General features: G+C 39.5%; 1 protein-coding gene across 3 annotated transcripts in view; it reads right to left on the reverse strand.

Annotated features, from left to right (window-relative positions):
• Positions 1-1,956: 1,956 nt before the first annotated feature.
• The window catches only part of wdr90 (WD repeat domain 90), an 84,332-nt gene continuing 65,416 nt past the window's right edge, over positions 1,957-20,872 (reverse strand). For all 3 annotated transcript variants that reach the window (XM_087997636.1, XM_087997635.1, XM_043712081.2), the window contains 12 exons: positions 19,120-19,276; positions 16,350-16,540; positions 10,318-10,486; positions 10,127-10,238; positions 9,717-9,888; positions 8,802-8,924; positions 8,069-8,249; positions 7,750-7,880; positions 7,199-7,342; positions 5,813-5,938; positions 4,884-4,968; positions 1,957-2,588 (listed from right to left, as the gene is read on the reverse strand). In XM_087997636.1, coding sequence (XP_087853762.1) covers positions 2,401-2,588; positions 4,884-4,968; positions 5,813-5,938; positions 7,199-7,342; positions 7,750-7,880; positions 8,069-8,249; positions 8,802-8,924; positions 9,717-9,888; positions 10,127-10,238; positions 10,318-10,486; positions 16,350-16,540; positions 19,120-19,276 — 1,779 coding nt within the window. In that variant the 3' untranslated portion in view covers positions 1,957-2,400. The remainder of the gene's footprint in view (positions 2,589-4,883; positions 4,969-5,812; positions 5,939-7,198; positions 7,343-7,749; positions 7,881-8,068; positions 8,250-8,801; positions 8,925-9,716; positions 9,889-10,126; positions 10,239-10,317; positions 10,487-16,349; positions 16,541-19,119; positions 19,277-20,872) is intronic.

The raw sequence follows: 20,872 nt of genomic DNA on the forward strand, positions 1-20,872 counted from the left end.
GTTGGGTGTATTAGTCAGAGGGAAATGCGTCTGGGTGGGTTAACCTTCAGAGAGTCGGTGTGGACTTGTTAGGCCGAAGGGCCGGTTTCCACACTGTAGGGAATCTAATCTAATATCTACTGATGTTATTTAGGTGGAACTGAGAAAGAAAGGGATGATCTCCTTATTAAGATTTTATATATATACACCCCTCCTCCCTCCCCCTATAGTCAGCAGGAAATTGAGAAGTAAATTTGTGAGAAGACTAGTTATCTGTAAGAATAATACTGGCAATGGTAGGGGATTGTAACTTTCCAAACATAGACTGGGACTGCCATAGTTTTAAGGGCTTGGATGGAGAAGAATTTGTTAAGTGTCTAAAGGAAACTTTTCTGAGTCAGTATGTGGATGTACTTAACAGAAAAGCTGCAAAACCTGACCGTCCCTTGGGAAGTAAGGCAGGGAAAGCGATTGAGGCAAGGACTGATTAAGGGCTTATGCCTGAAACATCGACTCTCCTGCTCCTCGGATGCTGCCTGACCCGCTGTGATTTTCCAGTGCCAGTTTTTGACTCCCAATAGAAAATGTCCACTGTTCTGCCTTCATCAATTTCCTTTGTCACTTCTTCAAAAAACTCATTAATGAGATACTATTTCCCACACACAAAGCCATGTTGACTATCCCTAATCAGTCCTTGCCTTTCCAAATGCACATAAATCCTGTCCCTCAGAATCCCCACCAACAATTTACCCATGATTGATGTCAGGCTCACTAGTCTTTGGTTAACTAGCTTTTCCTTACCACATTTCTTAAATAATTGCACCATGTTAACCAATCCCCAGTCTTCCAGCCACCTTGTGTCCTGATGAAGGGCTTATGCCTGAAACGTCGACTCTCCTGCATCTCAGATGTTGCCTGACCTGCTGCGCTTTTCCAGCACCACATTTTTTTGACTGATTTCCAAGACCTGCAGTCCTCACTTTCTCCATCGTCTCCATGGACTTTAGCAAGGCATTCAACAAGGTTCTGCATATAATAGAATGATTACCAAGGAAGCCAATTTGGATATAAAATTGGCTTAAAGGTAGGGGACAGAGGGCAATGGAAGGGTGTTTTTTTGACTGGAGGCCTGTGACCAGCAGTGTGCTGCAAGAGTCGGTGCTGAGTCCATTTTTGTTTGTCATTTATATAAATGACTTGGATGTGAATATAGGGAGAATGTTTAGTAAGTTTGCAATGTCAATAAAACTATGAAAACATATGTCTACCTGGAATGGGTCGTGCAACTTATCAAGTCAAGAAAATTTTACATTGACATTCTCAAACCTACTGCATCTCTAAGTGGGGGCTCTTGTAGCAGTGGTACCATCCCTACCTCTTAGGTAGGAGGCCCAGTAATATGAAAGAGGAAGAATAAGGAATACTTTGTATCATAACCATAAAATTCTAATGTCAAGTATTATAGAATTAGAATGCATTGCCACTTCGGACAAGGATTACAGACTAAATATTTTAAAGAACAAAATATGCAGAGATAAGTAAAAAGAATAATGTACAATTATTCTTGGATTGCTCTTTGAAATAAGTAGGTAAAAACAAGGATTGCAGATGTTGGAAACCAGAGTCTAGATTAAAGTGGTGCTGGAAAAGCACAGCAGGTCAGGCAGCATCCGAGGAGCAGGAAAAAAGTCTTTGAAAAAGGTAGCTGATGAAGGCACAAAAGATTGACTGCTGGCTTGTTACCTTTAACACTTGTTAATTTTGTTACTCACAAAATGGAGTAGGATTTTTATTCTACAAAGCAGTGAACTGCACAGAATAGACAATGTTTTTTGAACTGCACAGCACAAACGACATGCCCTTAAAACGGAGTACTAGTTTAGATCAAAGTTGTAAAAATACGGCGCAGGTTTTTTTCTCAAATTCTTGAGCAATGTTTTCATCGAATCCAATTAAACAGAACTAGTCATCACAAATCCAAAATCCACACTCATGTTGGATAACAGTTGGAAAGTTTTATTTATGGAAAAAGTACAAAAATCATTTTATAATAAAAATATTAAATGACAATTGTTAATTCATAAGTAGAATCTTGCAATAAAACTTTGAGCTAACCTTAATTTAAAAATTCTCAGTGCAGCCATTCATTAAAAACTCCTTGTGTGTGGTGCACCAACTACACCATTTAATAATGATTTTAACATGAATATGTTACATTACTTCATTTTCCCTCCTGTACTAGCAGATCCCAGTACAAAACAATCTTGGGAACTGTAAAACTGGTTGGATTGAGCTACATTATGAATCTTCTACAATGAAAAGAAAGAAGTTAAATTTCTGATGGTCAGACAGCTTTATAATGGGGGTTATTTATATGAGCAGTCACACAGCTAATAGCTCCTCCATATTTGCTGTCAGAACTTAGAGATATTGTGCATGGGTGAGAGTACGCTGTAGATTCTGAACCTCCCAGACGAGCACCTCATTGTACGCAACAGAGAGGAGGAATCTCCCAGATGGTGTGAATTGACTGAAGTGAACAGCATCATTATGCCCAGCAAACTCCTGGAATTTTCCAGATGGGTACTGAATTAGTTTCAGAAGTCTCCCTGCATAAAACCAGAAACATTAGAAAGTCTAGGATATGTAGCAACATTGTCTTTAATGCATTTTGTACCAAATTTCAAGCTTCAAATAATCTTATTTAATACATCAATTATCTGATGGTATTGAAATCTCATTTCCACTGAAACAAAAATAAATAACAGATTTTAGACTAGTCTCAGTATCTTATTTTGGTTTAAGCCATTTGGCCCCTCGAGCCTGCTCCACCATTCAGTGGGATCATGGCTGATCCAACAGTCCTCATGTCCTCTTTCCTGACTTTTCACCACCTGATTCAGAATCTGTCTCAGATATACACAAGGGCTTTCCCCCCACAGGCCTCCATGGTTAGATATTCCAAAGATTCTACTCTGAGAAATGAAATTCCTCCTTATCTCAGTTTTAAAGGTGCCCCATTATTCTGAGACTTTGATCCTAGACTCTCCCATGAGGGGAAACATCCTCTCAGCATTTACTTTCTCAAGCCCCTTAAGAATCCGATACATTTCAATATTTCTAAACTCCAGTGAGTGGAATCCCCAAACTATTTAGCCTTTACTCATAAGACAATCCCAACCATACCAGGGATGATCCTAGTGAAAGTTCTCTGAACTGTTCCAATAAAAGGACATCTTTCCTTAAATGAGTGGACTAAAACTGTTCACAGAACTCCATATGTGATCTTACCAACACTTCATACAGGTGCAGGTAAGATGTCCCCCCCACTTATACTCCAAGCTCTTTGAAATTCATTAGCTTTCCTGATTACCTACTGCACCTGCGTGCTAGCTTTCTCTGTTTCATGCGCAAGTGCATACAAATCCTTCTGGGTTGCAGCTTTCTGCAATTTTTCACTGTTTAAATAATACTGTTCTTTTGTTCTCCCTTCCAAAATGAACTTCACATTTTCCCAAATTATACTTCACTTGCCAACATTTTGCCCACTTACTTAACCTAATAATGCTGCTCTGTAAACTTTGCAACTTGCCTTTCCACATATTTTTGCATTGCCTGCACATTTGGTTACAGTGCATTCACTTCCTTCCTCCAATTGTCAATATATCAATTAAAAGGAAATTCTGTACCATATAGAACAGGAAGCATAAGGATTGATTTCAGGTCTCTACTAAATGGGCTGATTCAGTCTAGGCAACAGAATTGCTTTATACATCCTACCTGAGAGGACAAAATTTTTAAAAGGTTCCCATTTTAAACAGGATATTTCAGCATTTCAAACGTGTTAACACATGCCCCTTATGAGCCTTTTCTGTTTCTTGAGGCATTTTATGACAAAGATGCAATGACTAACATTTCAAACCAAAAACTGGGATAAGTTATATAATTTCCTAGTGGATCTTAAAGTGTTGAAATTTTGTGAGTTTATGCTAATAAAGCATACTGGCAAACAAAGCTATGAATGTTTACATACATTCCCATTCTACCTAATCTTTTCACTTCTCAGGAGGCATAAAGAGGTTTTGTGCTGTAGCCTCAGGGCTCAACTTTAAACAGGAAAGAAAGATTTTGATAATCTATATTTAGGGCTAAACGGTGAAAAGAATGGAAAGATACTTCAAGAAACCTTGAACCAAAATATTGGACAATGAAGGAACAGAGACAAACTACAAAACTGTAGGCTGGTTCTTTTCAAAGTGCCCTGTCTGTAATAACCATCGCATCAAAGCACCTTGGTTATTTGATTCCATTTAGTCAAAACTATCAATCATGTTTCTGTAACATTTGGCATATTTGCTCAAAGCAATAAAGTGTTGTACAAGTTCATTATCTTATTCAAGAGATTATCAAAAATGATATTCAAATTAAGCAACTCCTTAACTGAGCACAGGAGTCAGTTGTTGCTTGTTCAACATTTGGATCCTTTTTCATTTTTTCTTTCCTTTCATCAACTTCATAGTTCCGATGAAGAACCTCCCTTTCTCTAGGATATTTTCCTCCCTACTATTTTCCGATTCCCCTGTGCCATGAATTTGTACAGCAGAGGTAAACATACCTACATTTACAAATATCATTCTAATTCTAACGGAAAGGAAATGCAGTAGATTAACTCTTAATTGTAACAGGTTTTTTCAGTAACTCAGCATGGCTAAATTCCCTTTCGACCATGGTGTGTATCTCTGTTATTTAAAAGTCATTTATCTCTTTTGTACATACAATATTATTTTGTGCAAAGATTAAAACACTCATGACTGATTGAGAGGGTATGTGATTACATGTACTTTCCACAAAATCACCAGCGAGAAACTCTGGCTCAGATAATCACAGTTCAAACACCAACTTACCATTGGTCCCAATGGCAATATACTGCCCTCCAGGAGAGGGGCTCATACTTGTGGCCCACTGAGACAAAGGTATCTTTTTAATTGCCTTCAAACAGATACAGAAAAAAAGACATTAACTTATAAAAAGAGTGATGTGACGAACAGTTCAGGTTGAACAATTTCAGCAAACTTGAATCTTGTCTCCGTAGACACTTCAAACCAGATTTTGTACCAATAAAATGTGCTGGAGAAACAATTCCACATTGAAACCAACCATTGAGTTTGTACTGGGAATGGATACTCTGCTCTAATTTGAAGATTAAAGAACACACTGTCCAGGGATGAGAAAGGGTGAAGAAAATTAGGCCTGACAATTTTGAGAGATAAGGCATCACATACATATTGCATTGTGAACTGTAAAGTTGTTGCAGCATGAGGCGCCAGAGAATTATAGCAATTTTTATGATCTGCAGTGAAATCCAAACACATCTAGGCCACTTTGAGTGAATGGAATTACAAGACTTCAGCTGGGCAGAACCATTAGGATTCCCCACTTACTTTAAAGTACGTGAACCGACGTGTTGCATAAAATTAAGAAAGTGACCTCAGCAATTCAATATTCAATGCAGTTAGAATGTGCAATCCAGGATGAACTCCATACTAACAGAATAGAACCTGCTGGATAATCTATGTACAAAGTGAAGCAAAGGGCAATGCAGTAGCAACGCAGAGGTCAGAAAAACATTCCAAAGAGTGGAATTCAATAATCAAAAGTTCGGAATTTTACCAACAGCAGAAAGTTCTAATCCTTGAGTGTGAAGAATATGTGTTGAAGTTTTTTCTAACCGCTTGGTGCCAATAGTTGGTGCACTAACATATCGCACTGCAAAAGCAAAGCACTGCAGGCTTTTAAAAATATGTTTGAATGAAGACCTGTTATTGACATATACCTGTTTTTTGTACAGACTGTACAGAATGATCTCTGGTTTCACTCCAAATCCCACATACACTACTATCCCACTCTGACTGGGTGAAAAAGCAGCCAGGCTTGGAGGGAGGCTACTTTTGTCACAGAGCTGACAGAAATAAAAAAAAATGTTGAAATTACACAACTGACCATCTGAAACACATTCTTTTCTCTATTGCAACCTTTATTTAGTTAGAAGAAACCCTGGTCTGCCCTTATTTTTGAGTCCAGTGACTCTTCATCAGAACTCAGATACTGTACACTTATGCATAAGTTATGCCCCCGCTTAAGGCCGTTTCATTTAACATCATTTCATATGAACCGAAATAGTAGTGTCACGGGGTGGCAGTGGCTAGCACTGCTACCTCACAGCACCAGGAGCCTGGGTTCGATTCCCGTCTCGGGTGACTGTGTACGCGGAGTTCGCACGTTCTCCCTGTGTATGCGTGGGTTTCCTCCCAGAATCCAAAGATGTGCAGGTCAGGTGAACTGACCTTGCTAAATTGCCCATAGTGTTAGGTGCATTAGTCAAGGGTAAATATAGGGTAGGGGAATGGGTCTAGGTGGGTTACTCTTCAGAGGGTCGGTGTGGACTCGTTGGGCCATAGGGCCTGTTTCCATACTGTAGAGAATCTATATCAATTTAACTTTGCCAGTTTCAGTATAACGTCATTTGCCACGGACTTCTGCTTTTGAGGCCTGCATGTTCATATGATTCTCCCACAACAATCCTCACTTACAGTCCCCTTACTAATGCTCGCCTCCCACCTTGCTCCTCTGGAGCTCACCTCTCGTTCTTTCTTCTGACCTTATGCTTTGGGTTTTATCTCCTGGCTTTGCACTGAACCCAACTGAAGCCCTGGACTCCAGCTAGTGGCAGAGGTTGGTAAGTGCAGGTTGTCCTGGGACTTCAGGGGATACCTTTAGGAACTGATTGGAATCAGTCAAACTAAAAGTGCAGTTTGGAATCTTTCTTACTGCATATTCTGTTCCCCTTATATTTAGTGATGGGTGGGGCTGGGTTTTACTTTGCCAGTTATTTATGGTAAAAATGCACAGTGTGAAGTGTACATGATTTGGCATTTCAACGCGTACACTGCTTTTCCCAGGCGAGAAATACCTGAAGGAACCAAGTCTGGCTTTAACAAAGATTTCTAAAGGAAATTATAATTCACTTACAAGTTCCAATTTTCAGAAATACGACTACAACTTTAAGTGAGGATGACTGTAATATCTAATGCTTAAAACAATATTAGGCTGTAAAGATGAGAAAAGTTACAGAATCTGGTGTCACAGATTTGGCAAATATGTGGTGATACTGACAGCATACATTTTACTCAGTTGCTAAAAAGATGGAGGTCAGACTTACCTCTGGTTTAACAGGTGCTGGGAATGTCAACCAATCAATAAGCTCACATTGGTCTTTGTGCCAATCAGTAGCCCAAACACTAACACGTCGATCTGAACTGACAGCCAACCACATTTCACATCCATCGAGTCCAAATTCATCATACTTTAAAAGAAATGCATAACAGTTTAGTGTGCCAAGTTCAGATTCCATACCCTACGCCAAATTTAAATGAAATCATGTGAACAGCAGAAATGCTAAATGCTCAGTAGAACATTGTATCAAGCAACCAAATGTGTATTTGAAGTTAACAAATCTATAGTCAGTTCTGCTATAATGTGCGTTTCTTCAATGCGAATTGGCTATAATGCGATTGAAGAATTTAGACTATTATTTGTAGAACACAAACTTTTGTATTGGTTATAACAAAATTCTGGCCTTATTAGATTAAATGGTGCTATTACACAATTTTCTTCCAAAGCAGGGTTACACGGGAACAGAACTATAGCATTTTATCAGAACTGACTGTATTTAATTTTGTGTCGTAAGCTTATTATTAACCCTAAACTTACTTTTTTCCGTGTACATTCGATGGCAGTAATTGGTGAGCCTTTATGATCACTGATGACACGAACAGTGATTCCTGTCCGAGAACTACTCACAGCCATCAGACCATCCTTACCTCCTGAAATGATAACCTCGCCTGGGGATAAATGTGAAATATCTGTCAGTGTTAATCATACACCCCAGGTCAGGGCTACTGGTAAATTGGTGTTAAAATGATAGCTGATGGGCATTCTGGGAAAAAGCTATGCATTTATGTTGTATACTTATGATCAACTTTCTAATTTATGTAGCATATTTTCTATATTAGTAGCTAGGGGAACATACCATCCATTGAAAACGCGATGGCATTAACTGCTACAGGATGGGGATGAATCTTTAATTCCATCTCAGTCTTCAACACTCCAAAGAAACGTATTGTACCATCACTATATCCTGCCACAATTTGCTGTTTGTCAGCAGATTTCTTCAAGTTAACTGCTGGGCTCCATGCCATACACAAGCAGCTCTGGAACAAGGCAGAGGAAGTTTAAGTGTGAATGCTTTCTCACACAGGATCAGCTTTTCCATCCAGTTTTACCTCTTCACAATATAATGATACATTCTGATGAAACAACTGCCTTACTGAATCCACAATGCTTCACATGTTTGGTTAGCAGATTCAAAAAGTACTGATCCACTGATTTAAAAAAAAAGGCTCATCCATTTAAGACAGAGATAAAAATAAATATTTTCCCACAGAGAATCTTAAGTCTTTGGGAAGTTTTTCCTCAAAAAAATGGTGCAAGCAGAGTCATTGAATATTTTAGGGCAGAGGTAACTAGATTCTTTATAGACAAGGTGGGAATGTGAAGTAACAGATCAATCTTACTGAAATGGTGGAGCAGATTTGAGGGGCCAAGAGGCCTAACCCTTCTCCTATTTCATGTGCTCACATGTAATAAATGATGGATGCGGTTGATTACTTTGTGACATTCCTTGATATTGCTGACAAAAATTTCCATCAATTTTAAAGCAAATTATTCCTTACTCACTGTACATTTCTCTTTTGGTAATATACCTGATTAAGAACATGAAACTGAACAACCAGCTCAGTGGTGTGCATAACCCACACTCTTAAACTGCCATCCTCTGCACATGTAGCAAAATGACTTTCATCAGGGCTAAAAGTCACTTGATTAACCTGAAGAAAAACAAAAATAAAACAGTCAAAATGCCCAACAATCTCTTGCTTATTTACACTTAACAGGGCAATATCTAAACCCGAGTGAGAGCCAGATGTTGAAATTTATTTGCATTGCCTTCCAAGTGAGAGACTCTGAAGAGTGATAGCACAATACATACTGTGCATGCATTTGATGCAAACAAGACAAAGCTCTGCAAAGACAAGTATATGGAATTATTTTTCTAAGGAAAACAATCTTTCATTTAAAATAATTTTAGCAACGTTCTTTTACTTAGTGTGTTTATATTTGTTCTATGCCAATGTCCAAATTAGCCAAATGCAAAACTATTGAGGTCAATTTTCTCTACACTTTTATTCACATTTTAATTCTTTTACTGATAAAATAATTCTAACAACTTATCCTTCATCTTCTATTCACCAGTAAATAAGAAGGTGGCTCTAATAGTCAACAAAGTGACTGTCTACCTGCACACACACATGGGTGCTGGGGAAAAAAAATGAGCACTACCACAGTTAGGCGGTAGTGTGGGCGTAATTTTTAAAACATTAAAAAAAAAGGAGTGTCAGATATCCTGTTCACTCTGAGAGCTGGCTCTGAGGGAGCTGGATCAGCATCGGGGCTTTTCACAAAAAAAAGAAAAAATAAGTAAAATTGCAACTGTCCCGTTCTAGCTTCCATTCAATGCAGCTCTGACGAAATGGAGTAGGGTACTCATTAAACTTCTCCATGTTTGAATACTACTAGGCTGTGACTAGTCTCATATTTAAGCAACTTGAAAGCTATCTTACCTTGTTTCTGTGGCCACTGATAAGTCGGATGCTGGTGTTTTCAGCCCAGTTTACATACCATAGAGTTCCTGCTGTGGTCCCCACAATACCCATGTCCATGATATCATCAAAGACTGCACTGACTATTGTACCATCCAGAATCATTTCATGTTCCAGGAGTACTGAATTTGACCTGAAAGGAAAATCAGAACCATTAACATCATTGTGAATTTATCCATTGCAACCACAAATAATGTAGACAAACTATCACATGATGACATTGGAACAGATGCATTTTAGTAGAATTTTGCTCTATATAAACCAGCTTCTGAATGTACAAGAATTACTCTTACTTATTTAATAATTTCAGTAAAAATATAACTTGGATCATGAATGCCGAACAGTGACATGCCCCATTCCAGCATCATCACCTTGCTCTTGTGCCCTCAAGTCTCATCTCCTGCACTGCAGCGACTGCCCACAGCCGGATTTTCTTTGTGTTACTGCCAGTCATCAGGCGATACCTTCGACACTGCACAATCCCTGTAACAGAAGAATTGCACACTGTATAGCACTATATCACCTTCCATTAGCAACTGCACCTTATTGTATTCATACTTACCAATCTCTCCTTCATCTGCATCCCAAGTCATGAAACACCTATTCTGCTGGGTGTCCCATGCGCAGATTTTCCCGGTGTTGGTAGCGGTATAAAGAACTGAATCACTGTTATAGCACAATGCAGTGAGTTCATCAGCACCAACTTCATCTGGGATTGAGACTCTGTGAACCTATGAACAAAATTACCTACAACATTCAGAATTATGAGAACAAATATCAAAATTTTTCTTGCTTGGAGGAACTGATTGGATATGCATCTGATCTGGGAACAGGAAGCTATGTTTCAGATGTAAATCAGTAATGAACCATAATATCAACTAATCAGGGTCCATTCATGATCAGAAGAAGATAGTTATAAAATAGCACATGATGCAAGTCAGATGGTTGCTCCTTGCCTTCACATTACGGACGAAATGTTTCTAACTCAAAAAATAATTGCCTCAATGAGAGAATAATTTCAGTATCAAAACACTGATTACTGGTTATAGCTGAAAAATATTTCTTGCCCTAATAACACTGGTATAGAACAACACCTGATCAATTAATCATCTTGTTCCGCTACACTGCACAGTTATTGAACTAAATAAATCAAACCCAGCACGCAAGAAGCTGATTAAATATTTCTGTCTCTTCCTGAATGGAGATTAAAAATTGATGGGAGTGACAACAGTGGAATTTCACACATGGTGTATTTCATTTTTAAAAGGAAACCCAGGAATTATTCAATTCATATCAGTATGAGATGCCTTTTAATGGTTTACTAAAGTTTAAACTTTCAGGTGGCACACACATGGCCTAATTTTCAGTCTTCTGTTTATATGTTTTATTCACTGCACAAACCTGTTATTTTTTGCATCATTCCTTACTTTCACATTAATTAGCTATACATTAAGAATAAAAGACAACTATATGAGAGCAGTATAGTGCTTTCCAGCATAGGGACTGGATCAGAATTTAAAAAAAAATTGAGACAGGAAAGATCCTAAAAGCAAAGAGGGACAGGAAGAATTAAAGGTGCTAAGAAGAAAACAAGACAGTACAGTATCTTTAGTTTTATTCTTTCATGATTTGGGGTTATCACTGGCTGGACCAGTATTTAATGCCCATCAATAAATTTCCTTGAGGTGGTGGTGGAAAGTTGCCTTCTTGAACCGCTGTAGTCCTTACATTGTGTAGGTATATCTGTAATGCTTTTAGAAATGGGCGGCACGGTGGCACAGTTGCCTCACAGCGCCAGAGACCCGGGTTCAATTCCCACCTCAGGCAACTGTGTGGAGTTTGCACATTCTCCCCGTTCCTCTGGGTGCTCCGGTTTCCTCCCACAATCCAAAAAATGTGCAGGTTAGGCGAATTGGCCATGCTAAATTGCCCGTAGTGTTAGGTGAAGGGGTAAATGTAGGGGAATGGGTCTGGGTGGGTTACGCTTCGGCAGGTCGGTGTGGACTTGTTGGGCTGAAGGGCCTGTTTCCACACTGTAAGTAATCTAATCTAAAAATATAGTTGCAATACATATTACAATGCTGGTCTGCTTAACACATGGCTATTATCTAGAATTTATGAAAGCCAAATATTTAAATGGAAAAAGTGACAAAACCTGTCATTGTGACATCTATTGAATAATGATCAAAGTAAACCAGGTTCAATTGTCAGTCAATGCTGAGATATGAACTCGGTGGGCATCATTCTAAAAAGATCAGTCGTATTCCAAATCAAGTACATTTTCTCAATGGCAGGACAGCGGGATTGGGTCAGATTGGTGCTAACACCATAGGGTTTGATTGCTTTGTTGGGATGGAGTCAGGGACCTGTCTCCTTCGAGTCATGGAGGGGTACAATGCGGAAACAGACCCTTCAGTTCAACTCATCCATGCCGACTACATATCCTAGGACCTAGCCTGATCTAGTCCCATTTGCCAGTAATCGGCCTATATCTCTCGAAAGACTTCCTATTCACATACCCATCCAGATGCCTTTCAAATGCTGTAATTGTACCAGCCTCCACCACTTCCTCTGCCAGTTCATTCCATACATGCATCCCCTCTGCGTGAAAAAAGTTACCCCTTAGGTCCCTTTTATATTCTTACCCTCTCACCCTAAAACTATGCCCTCTAGTTCTGGAGTCCCCCACCCCAGGGAAAATACTTTGTTTATTTCCCCTATCCACGTCGCTCATGATTTTATAAACCCCTACATAAAGTCACCCCTCGGCCTCAGACGCTCCAGGGAAAACAGCCCCAGTCTATTCAATCTCTCCCTATAGCCCAAATCCTCCAACCCTAGCAACATCCTTGCAAATCCTTTCTGAACCCTTTCAAATTTAACAACACCCTTCTGATAGTAGGGAGACCAGAAATACACACGATACTCCAAAAGTGGCCTAACAGCCACAACATGACTTTCCAACTCCTGCACTCAGTGCCCTGACCAATAAAGGAAAGCATACCAAATGCCTTCTTCAATAATCTTATCTACTTGCAACTCCACTTTCGTGGAGCTATGAACCTGCACTCCAAGGTTTCTTTGTTCAGCAACACTCCCTCGGACCTGACCATTAAGTCCTGCTCTGGTTTGCCTTAACTCACAGCAACTCACCTTTATCTGAATTAAACTCCATCTGCCACTCCTCAGCCCATTGGCCCATCTGATCAAGATTGGAGGTAACCTTTTTCACTGTCCACTACACCTCCAATTTTGGTCTCATCTGCAAATTTACTAACTATACCTCCTATGTTTATATTCAAATCATTTATATAAATGACGAAAAGCAGTGGACCCAGTGCCGATCCTTGTGGAACAGCAGCGGTCACAGGGTTCCAGTCTGAAAGGCAACCCTCCACCACCACCCTCTGTCTTCTATCTTTGAGCCAGTTCTGTATCCAAATGGACAGCTCTCCCTGTATTCAGTGAGATCTAATCTTGTTAATCAGTCTCCCATGAGGAACCTTGTCGAAAGCCTCACTGAAGTCCATACAGATCATGTCTACCGCTCTGCCCTCATTAATCCTCTTTTTTACTTAAAAAATCTGAATCATGATCATGAGACATGATTTCCTGCGCACAAAGCCATATTGACTATCCCAAATCAGTCCTTGCCTTTCCAAATGCATGTAAATCCTGTCCCGCAAGATTCTCTCCAACAACGTGCCCGAGTTATAGTTCCCTGGCTTTTCCTTACTACCTTTCTTAAATAGTGACACCACATTAGCCAACTCCAGTTTTCCGGCACCTTTCCTGTGGATGATACAAATATCTCAACAAAGGGCCCAGCAATCACTTCCCTAGGTTCCCAGTGTTCTAGGATACAGATGATCATATGGACATCACCATCTACTTCCCCACATTCTATATCTTCCATGTCCTTCTCCACAGTAAACACTGATGTAAAATACTTGTTAAATATTTCCCCCATCTCCTGCAGTTCCACACATAGGCTGCCTTGCTGATCCTTGCGGGGCTCTATTCTCCTTTTGGCCTCCTGATTTCCTACTTACGTATACTCCTACTGCCTTTATACTCTCAGGATTCACGCAATCTCTGCTGTCTATACCTGACATAAGCTTCCTTCTTTTTCTTAACCAAAACCTCAATTTCTCTAGTCATCCAGCATTCCCAACACCTACCAGCCTTGCCTTTCACCCAAACAGGAATACAGTGTCTCTAGACCTTTGTTATTTCATTTCTGAAGGTTTCCCATTTTCCAGCTGTTTTACCTGCGAATATCTGCCCCCAATCAGCTTTTGAAAGTTCTTGCCTAAGACCGTCAAAATTGGCCTTCCTCCAATTTAGAACTTCATCTTTTAGATCTGGTCTATCCTTTTCCATCACTTACACCTCAGTCACCTGCCCTTATTATTTCCCAATAGCAGGTCAAGTTTTGCACCTTCTCCATGAGGTACATCCACATACTGAATCAGAAAATGTTCTTATAGACACTTAAATTCCTCTCTGTCTAAACCCTAACACAATGACAGTCCCAGTCCATGTTTGGAAAGTTAAATCCCCTACCACAACTATCCTATTATTCTTACAGATAAGATATCCTTACAAATTGGTTTCTTAATTTCCTGCAGACTATTGGTGGGTCTATAATACAATTCCTATAAGGTGATCATCCCTTCCTTATTTCTCAGTTCCACGCAAATAACTTCCTGGATGCATTTCCAGATGTATCCTCCCTAAGTACAGTCATAATACTATCCCTCCTCTCTTGCCCCCTCTTTCTATCCTTCCTATCGCATTTGTCTTCTGGAATATTAAGCTGCCAGTCCTGTCCATCCCTGAGCCATGCCTCTGCATTTGCTATGATATCCCAGTCACATGTTCCTAACCATGCCCTGAGTTCATCTGCCTTGACTTACCCTAGGTGGAGGTTGTGACACTGAGGGCTGGAGTTGTCTTTGGGCAGGCAATTCAAGAAACAGTAGTTGCCAGGCAAAGAAATGGACAGCCTGCTCCTCCACTAAACCTTAGTTGGGAGGTCACATTGCAGCTGCTGCAGGACATTGGTTTGGCCATAATACCATAAGACTTGGGGCAAAAATTAGGCTATATGGCCCATCGAGTCTGCTTTGTCATTCAGTCATGGTTAATAACTTTGTCAACCCAATTGTCCTGCTTTCCCTCTGTAACACTTGATCTCCTTTAAAATCAAGAATCTGTCTGTCTTAAATATACTCAATGACCTGGCCATACACAGCCTTCTGTGGCAATGAATTCCATAGATTCACCACTCTGTGGCTGAAGTAGTTTCTCCTTATCACTATTCTAAAAGACCTTCCATTTACTCTAAGACTATGCCCTCGGGTCCTAGTCTCTACTATCAATGGAAACATCTTCCCAACATCCACTCTGTCCAGGCCATTCAGTATTCTGTAAGTTTCAAGTAGACCCCCCTTTATCCTTTTAAACTCTATACAGTATAAACACAAATGATCCTCATATGTTAAGCTGCTCATTTCTGGGACCATTCGCGTGAATCTCCTCTGAACACGTTCCAGGGCCAGTATGTTCTTCCTGAGATACGGGTAACATTTGGAGTATTGCATGAAAATCTAGTCTCTCTTATATAGGGAGAAATTTGTGAAACTTGAAAGGTTTTAGAAAAGATTTATAAGGATGCTGCCAGGGTTGGAGGGTTTGAGCTAATAGGAAGAGGCTGACTAGGCTGGGGCTGTTTTCCATGGAATGTCAGAGGCTGAGGGGGTGAGAGATTTATAAAAACTCATGAGGGGGACAAATAGGGTAAATAGGCAAGGTCATTTCCCCAGAATGGGCGTCCAAAACTAGGCATATATTTAAGGTCAGAGGGGAAAGATATAAAATGGACCTAAGGGGCAACTTTTTCACACAAAGAGAGATGAGTGTATGGAATGAGCTGCCAGAGGAAGTGGTGGAGGCTGGTAGAATTACAACATTTAAAAGGTATTTGGATGGGTATATGAATAGAAACAGTTTTGAGGGATATGCCCAAATGCTGGTAAATGGGACTAGATTTACATAGGATATCTGGTTGGCATGAACAAGTTGGACTGAAGAGTCTGTTTCCATGCTGTATATCTCTTTGACTCAATGACTTTACTATAAAATGAGATTAGGTAAGGGCTGGCCAATTACTGCATTCTGATGCTTGCTGTTTATCTTGACAAATGAAGGATTTTTTTTAATAACAAGAGAGATGTTAGCCATAAACTATACTTAAAGGCAATGCCTTTAGCAGAAAAAGAAGGGACAAGGGTGAGAATGGTAGATTCCCAGAACACACAAGACCAGAGATCACCAATAGATGCAATATTTTAGGTCATGAACAATGAGACAGGCAGAGATATTATTTAGCAAGTTAGTCACCACATGCTGCTCTTTCACATGAAACATAATTGTAAAGCTGCATCAAATCTTGAAAGTTAATGTCATGCTAGTCAACTGTATCTTTGTGAAATGCACAGAATGAACAAAATACACAAAGGACAAACCCAGTCGTAAACACCTTTTTATTAAAAAAAAAATCAATAAATACATTCTATTGCTAAAACTGACCTTGAGTTGTACCTCATCACCAGTCTGCTCCACTAGCCAGAAATGCACTCCTCCGACACCAACACAGGCAAATTCATTAACAGCGGTTGGGTCAAATGCTAAATCATGGACAGGATTTGAGACTCTTGTTGTTGCTAACAACTCATAATTCCTTGTATCCCATAGAGCAATTGTGAGATCCCTGTAATCTCCTGGAAAAGATTGGAACAATCAACATTAGAAACCTTTGGGAACATGTTACAACACGTACACCTAATTTAAATTTTGAAGAATACAGTACCATTTCTATACCTAAAATAAGTTAAGACTTTTGGGTTGACTGTGGAACAAAGACAAATATGTTACAAATTATAAAACCTACAGTGAAATGGTTACACTGCAATATTATTACAAAGATCCATTATATAATCACTTGGTTTATAGGTCTGTCATTATGCAAGGCCACTCAGGGTGATATCAAGTGGCAAACTGCAGACAGTACCATACCACTCAAAGCTTGGCACTGCAAATAATGCTTTGAATGTTTGTTCATGCTTGAAATTTTTTTTTTAAACATCTGATGTCTCACCTCATTTGATATAATTTTGTTTTAATTCTCAGCCAATTTAAATGTGAATTCACCTGATACATGTTAATCACCTGATACATGTTAATCACCTGATACATGTTAATCACCTGATACATGTTAATCACCTGATACAGTGAGAGGGTGGATTTTAATCTTGAAGTCTTATAAAACAATTGCAAACCATCCAATGTCTAGTTTCATTAGTAGTAGGATGCAAAGCAGCTGGTAATTTATTTAAAACAAGATGATGTCTCTCATATTTAACCCCCATTTCAAAGGTACACCAGATTGCCTGTATTTCCTGAGGTCCAACAAATCCAGCAGCTATGAGGCAGCAAGTAGTGCAGGATCCCCAGATGAGGATCTTTGCAGTTGCGTGTCAGATCCAGCATATCTGACCATCAAAACCCCCACCATAATGCAGCCCATCCCTAGCCCTTGATCTCCTCCAAAGGCACGCAACACCCCAGAACTTTCCACAGCTCTGTTCTCCAAACTTTCAGACACTCAATCCATCCCCTTCCCCATCCAACCAGTCAATATCTTGAATCCCTGTCCCCCTCCTCAACTCTCACAGGATCAGGGATCAAAACCAAATTCAGCCCACAACCTCTTCTTCCGTGTCCCATATTTGACTGGAAGTCACGTCACTCAATTAGCCTGGTTTTGGGTGGTTCAAACTTCACAGCATGTGGAGCAACCCCTGCTTCTTGGCTTACTCTGACATCCCTAATCTCTTCATGGCTGTGCAAAAATTCAAAATTTTCTATTCACTTTTTCCCCACTCTTTCTACCTGGCTCAACTTTAAAACTGCCAGCATCTGCAGAATTTTGCTTTTGGATGTTTCCATTAGCAATGGAAACAATTTGCATTGGATTCATTTCGAAGAAGTAACAAAATTAGTCAAGACTGATACCAAAAGCATAACCAGACTTTGTTTTTGCAAAGTAAGTGCTTTTCTTTTGGTAAATAAACTTGAGGAGTGAGGGTATGTTGTTGATAAGCATTGTTTTTCATAATGGATTTATTTCTCTTTTTTTGACAAGAGATGACGCTCAAAATTCCAACAGTCAGGAGGACAACCAGGGCACAGATGAAAAAGATGCTGGAAATCTGAAAGAAAAACAGAAATCGCTGGAGAAAATCAGCAAATGTGGCAGCATCTGTGGAGAATGCAGAGTTTCTCTAGCAATTTGTTTTTTTCCTTTGTTAATGATACTGGTGGAAGACAATCCCTTTGTCTACCTAAACATGAACTGGGATCATGCTCTTAGCATTAATTTGAGGGAAACATTAATCATCTAGCCAACTGAACTAATGAGCCCCCTATAAGGTACAAGAAATGTTAATTTCAGCATAGCCAATTTACTAGAACTGCATTGGCTCAGCTTGATTTTTCATTTTCAAACAAGAACAGCTGAATAAAATTAACTGTTGCACAAAGTTTACAAGGATACTTGGAACAATACTGATCTCATTATTTTCAAAAATCAGCTATTTTCATTGTAGCAAATTGCTGTTTCAAAATAATATTATCTATTTATATATAACACCTCTGCAACTGGAGCATGGGATGAGAGATATCTTTCCCACAGAACCATTAAGCTGATTGCTGACTAAATGAGAAAAAATTAAGAGGAGAAATGGTAACAGTAATCTCAAACATCAATGCTTTGATGGTTTCAAATCAACTCAATTTTCATTGAGGTTAAAAAAATAAAAGTGACTGTCCAAGAACAATAAAAATCCAGAAGTACTTTGTCTTGATCTGGCCAATAAGAACATGGCCAAAGTTTAGTGCTTATTTTTCCAACAATGCAGCTGTTCTAATTAATGCAGAATCTTTGTCCTAATACTTCTGTGGCACAACTTGTTGGATCATTAATGAGCTGTACCTTTAACAAATACATTTCTAATATATACTTTGTTGAGCACGCAAATTCAGTAGGTTTAAAACTTGTCCTTTTTTTTAAAAACGTTCAAACACTCTGCTAAAGGTGGAAGGTGATGGTTCATAAAATGATCCAAAAATCTGCTGAAGTGTGTTGTCATTATTGTAGTCACTATTAATATTTTTTAAAAAATTCACTCATGGTACATGGCCATTGCTGGATGTGTCAGCATTTATTGTCCATCCCTACTAAATACAGCTATACATGAACAAACCTATCCCAAGTGCAAAGCAGTGCATCTGAACCTACCAGCAGACAAGAAGAGCCGGTCGTCTCTGGAGTAAGCCATGGCTTGTACCTCTGTCGTGTGCTGACACAGAACTATCTTACAGGAGCCACCCACCACATTCCAAATGAAGATAGAACAGCTAGTCTTATTCTGATTTCCTGAGGCTGAGGCAAGCTCCTTCCAGACAGAACAAACAGCAAAAATAAGATAATCAAATTTTTAAGGAATGAAATCACTAATTAAAACAAATCCTCAAACACAATAACTTCACTAAGACTCTACTCCAAGAAACATTTTGTTCAACTACAAACTGAAGAAGTGTGTACAAAACGTGAACATTTCTGAAAAAAAAATCGCTCTTTGTTTTTGTGAGGGGCAAATGGAAAGACAGATCGTATTATCTTAGCCTGTTGCTCTTCCACCTAATACCAAGACAAAGAGAAAGAGTATGGTTTAAGGCATACTTAATGGCCTGCTTAAATTCTGCAACTTGAACTTGTAAAATGTAAATTTTCAAAGGGTCACAAACCTTCCATCCATGTCATTTGATTAAATTTATAGGTGCACCAGCCCCTATTAGGATTGATCACCCACAACAAATGGCAAATATATTTCTTGTGCGTGTAGGTAAATGTATGGCAGGTAAGTATTAAGGAAGTAATTAAGGCAAATGGAATATTGCCATTCATTGCTAGATGGATGGAGTTTAAAAATAAGGAGGTTATGCTGCAGCTGTAGAAGGTACTGATGAGGCCACACTTGGAGTACTGTGTACAGTTTTGGTCTCCTTACTTGAGAAAGGATGTACTGGCACTGGAAGGGGTGCAGAGGAGGTTCACTAAGTTGACTCTGGATTTGATAGGGTTGACCTATGAGCAGACATTGAATAGACTGGGACTATTATCATTCAAATTTAGAAGAATGAGGTGGCGATCTTATTTTAGAAATATATAAAATTAAGCAGGGAATAGTTAAAATAGAAGCAGGGAGGTTGTTTCCACTATGGGTGAAACTAGAACTAGCGGGCATAATCTCAAAATAAGGGGCAGCAAATTTAGGACTGAGTTGAGGAGGAACGTCTTCACCCAAAGGGTTGCAAATCTATGGAATTCCCTGCCCAGTGAAGCAGTTGAATGGTTTTAAGGCAGAGATACGTAGATTTTTGAACAATAAAGGAATTAAGGGTTAGGGTTAGCAGGCGAGCAAGTGGAACTGAATCCACAAAAAGATCAGCCCTTATATTAATGAATGGTGGAATAGGCTCCACGGGCCAGATGACCTACCCCTGCTCCTACTTTTAAATATTCTTAAGTATTATGTCAATTAAGGAGAGGTTATCCACTTTAGTTACAGAAACAAGGCGGCAGATTATTATCTGAACTGTGATAGATGGGGAAGGAAGGAGTTGCAACAAACCTGGGTGTCCTTCTACATGATTCAGTGAAAGTAAAGCAGGCAGGTATAGGAGGCAGAAGACAACAAATGGTAATGTTGGCCTTCATAGTGAGAGGATTTGACCACAGGAACAGAGATGTGTTACCAGAATTGCACAGGGCCTTGGTGAGGCCACACCTGGAGTACTGCATGCAGTTATGGCCTCCTTATCTGAAGAAGGATGTTTGACTATGGAGCGTGTGCAAACTGCACGCAGTACTCCAGGTGTGGCCTCACCAGCAGGACTGATAGATCAAGCATCACTAGATCGGTTATGACTATACTCACTGGAGTTAAGGAGAATAGTTGGAGGGCGGGGTAGGTCTTTTACAATTGCGA

Source organism: Chiloscyllium plagiosum, unplaced genomic scaffold, assembly GCF_037043375.1.
Source record: "Chiloscyllium plagiosum isolate Xiang-an unplaced genomic scaffold, Cpla_swu_hap1 HiC_scaffold_20, whole genome shotgun sequence".
Lineage (NCBI taxonomy): Eukaryota > Metazoa > Chordata > Chondrichthyes > Orectolobiformes > Hemiscylliidae > Chiloscyllium > Chiloscyllium plagiosum.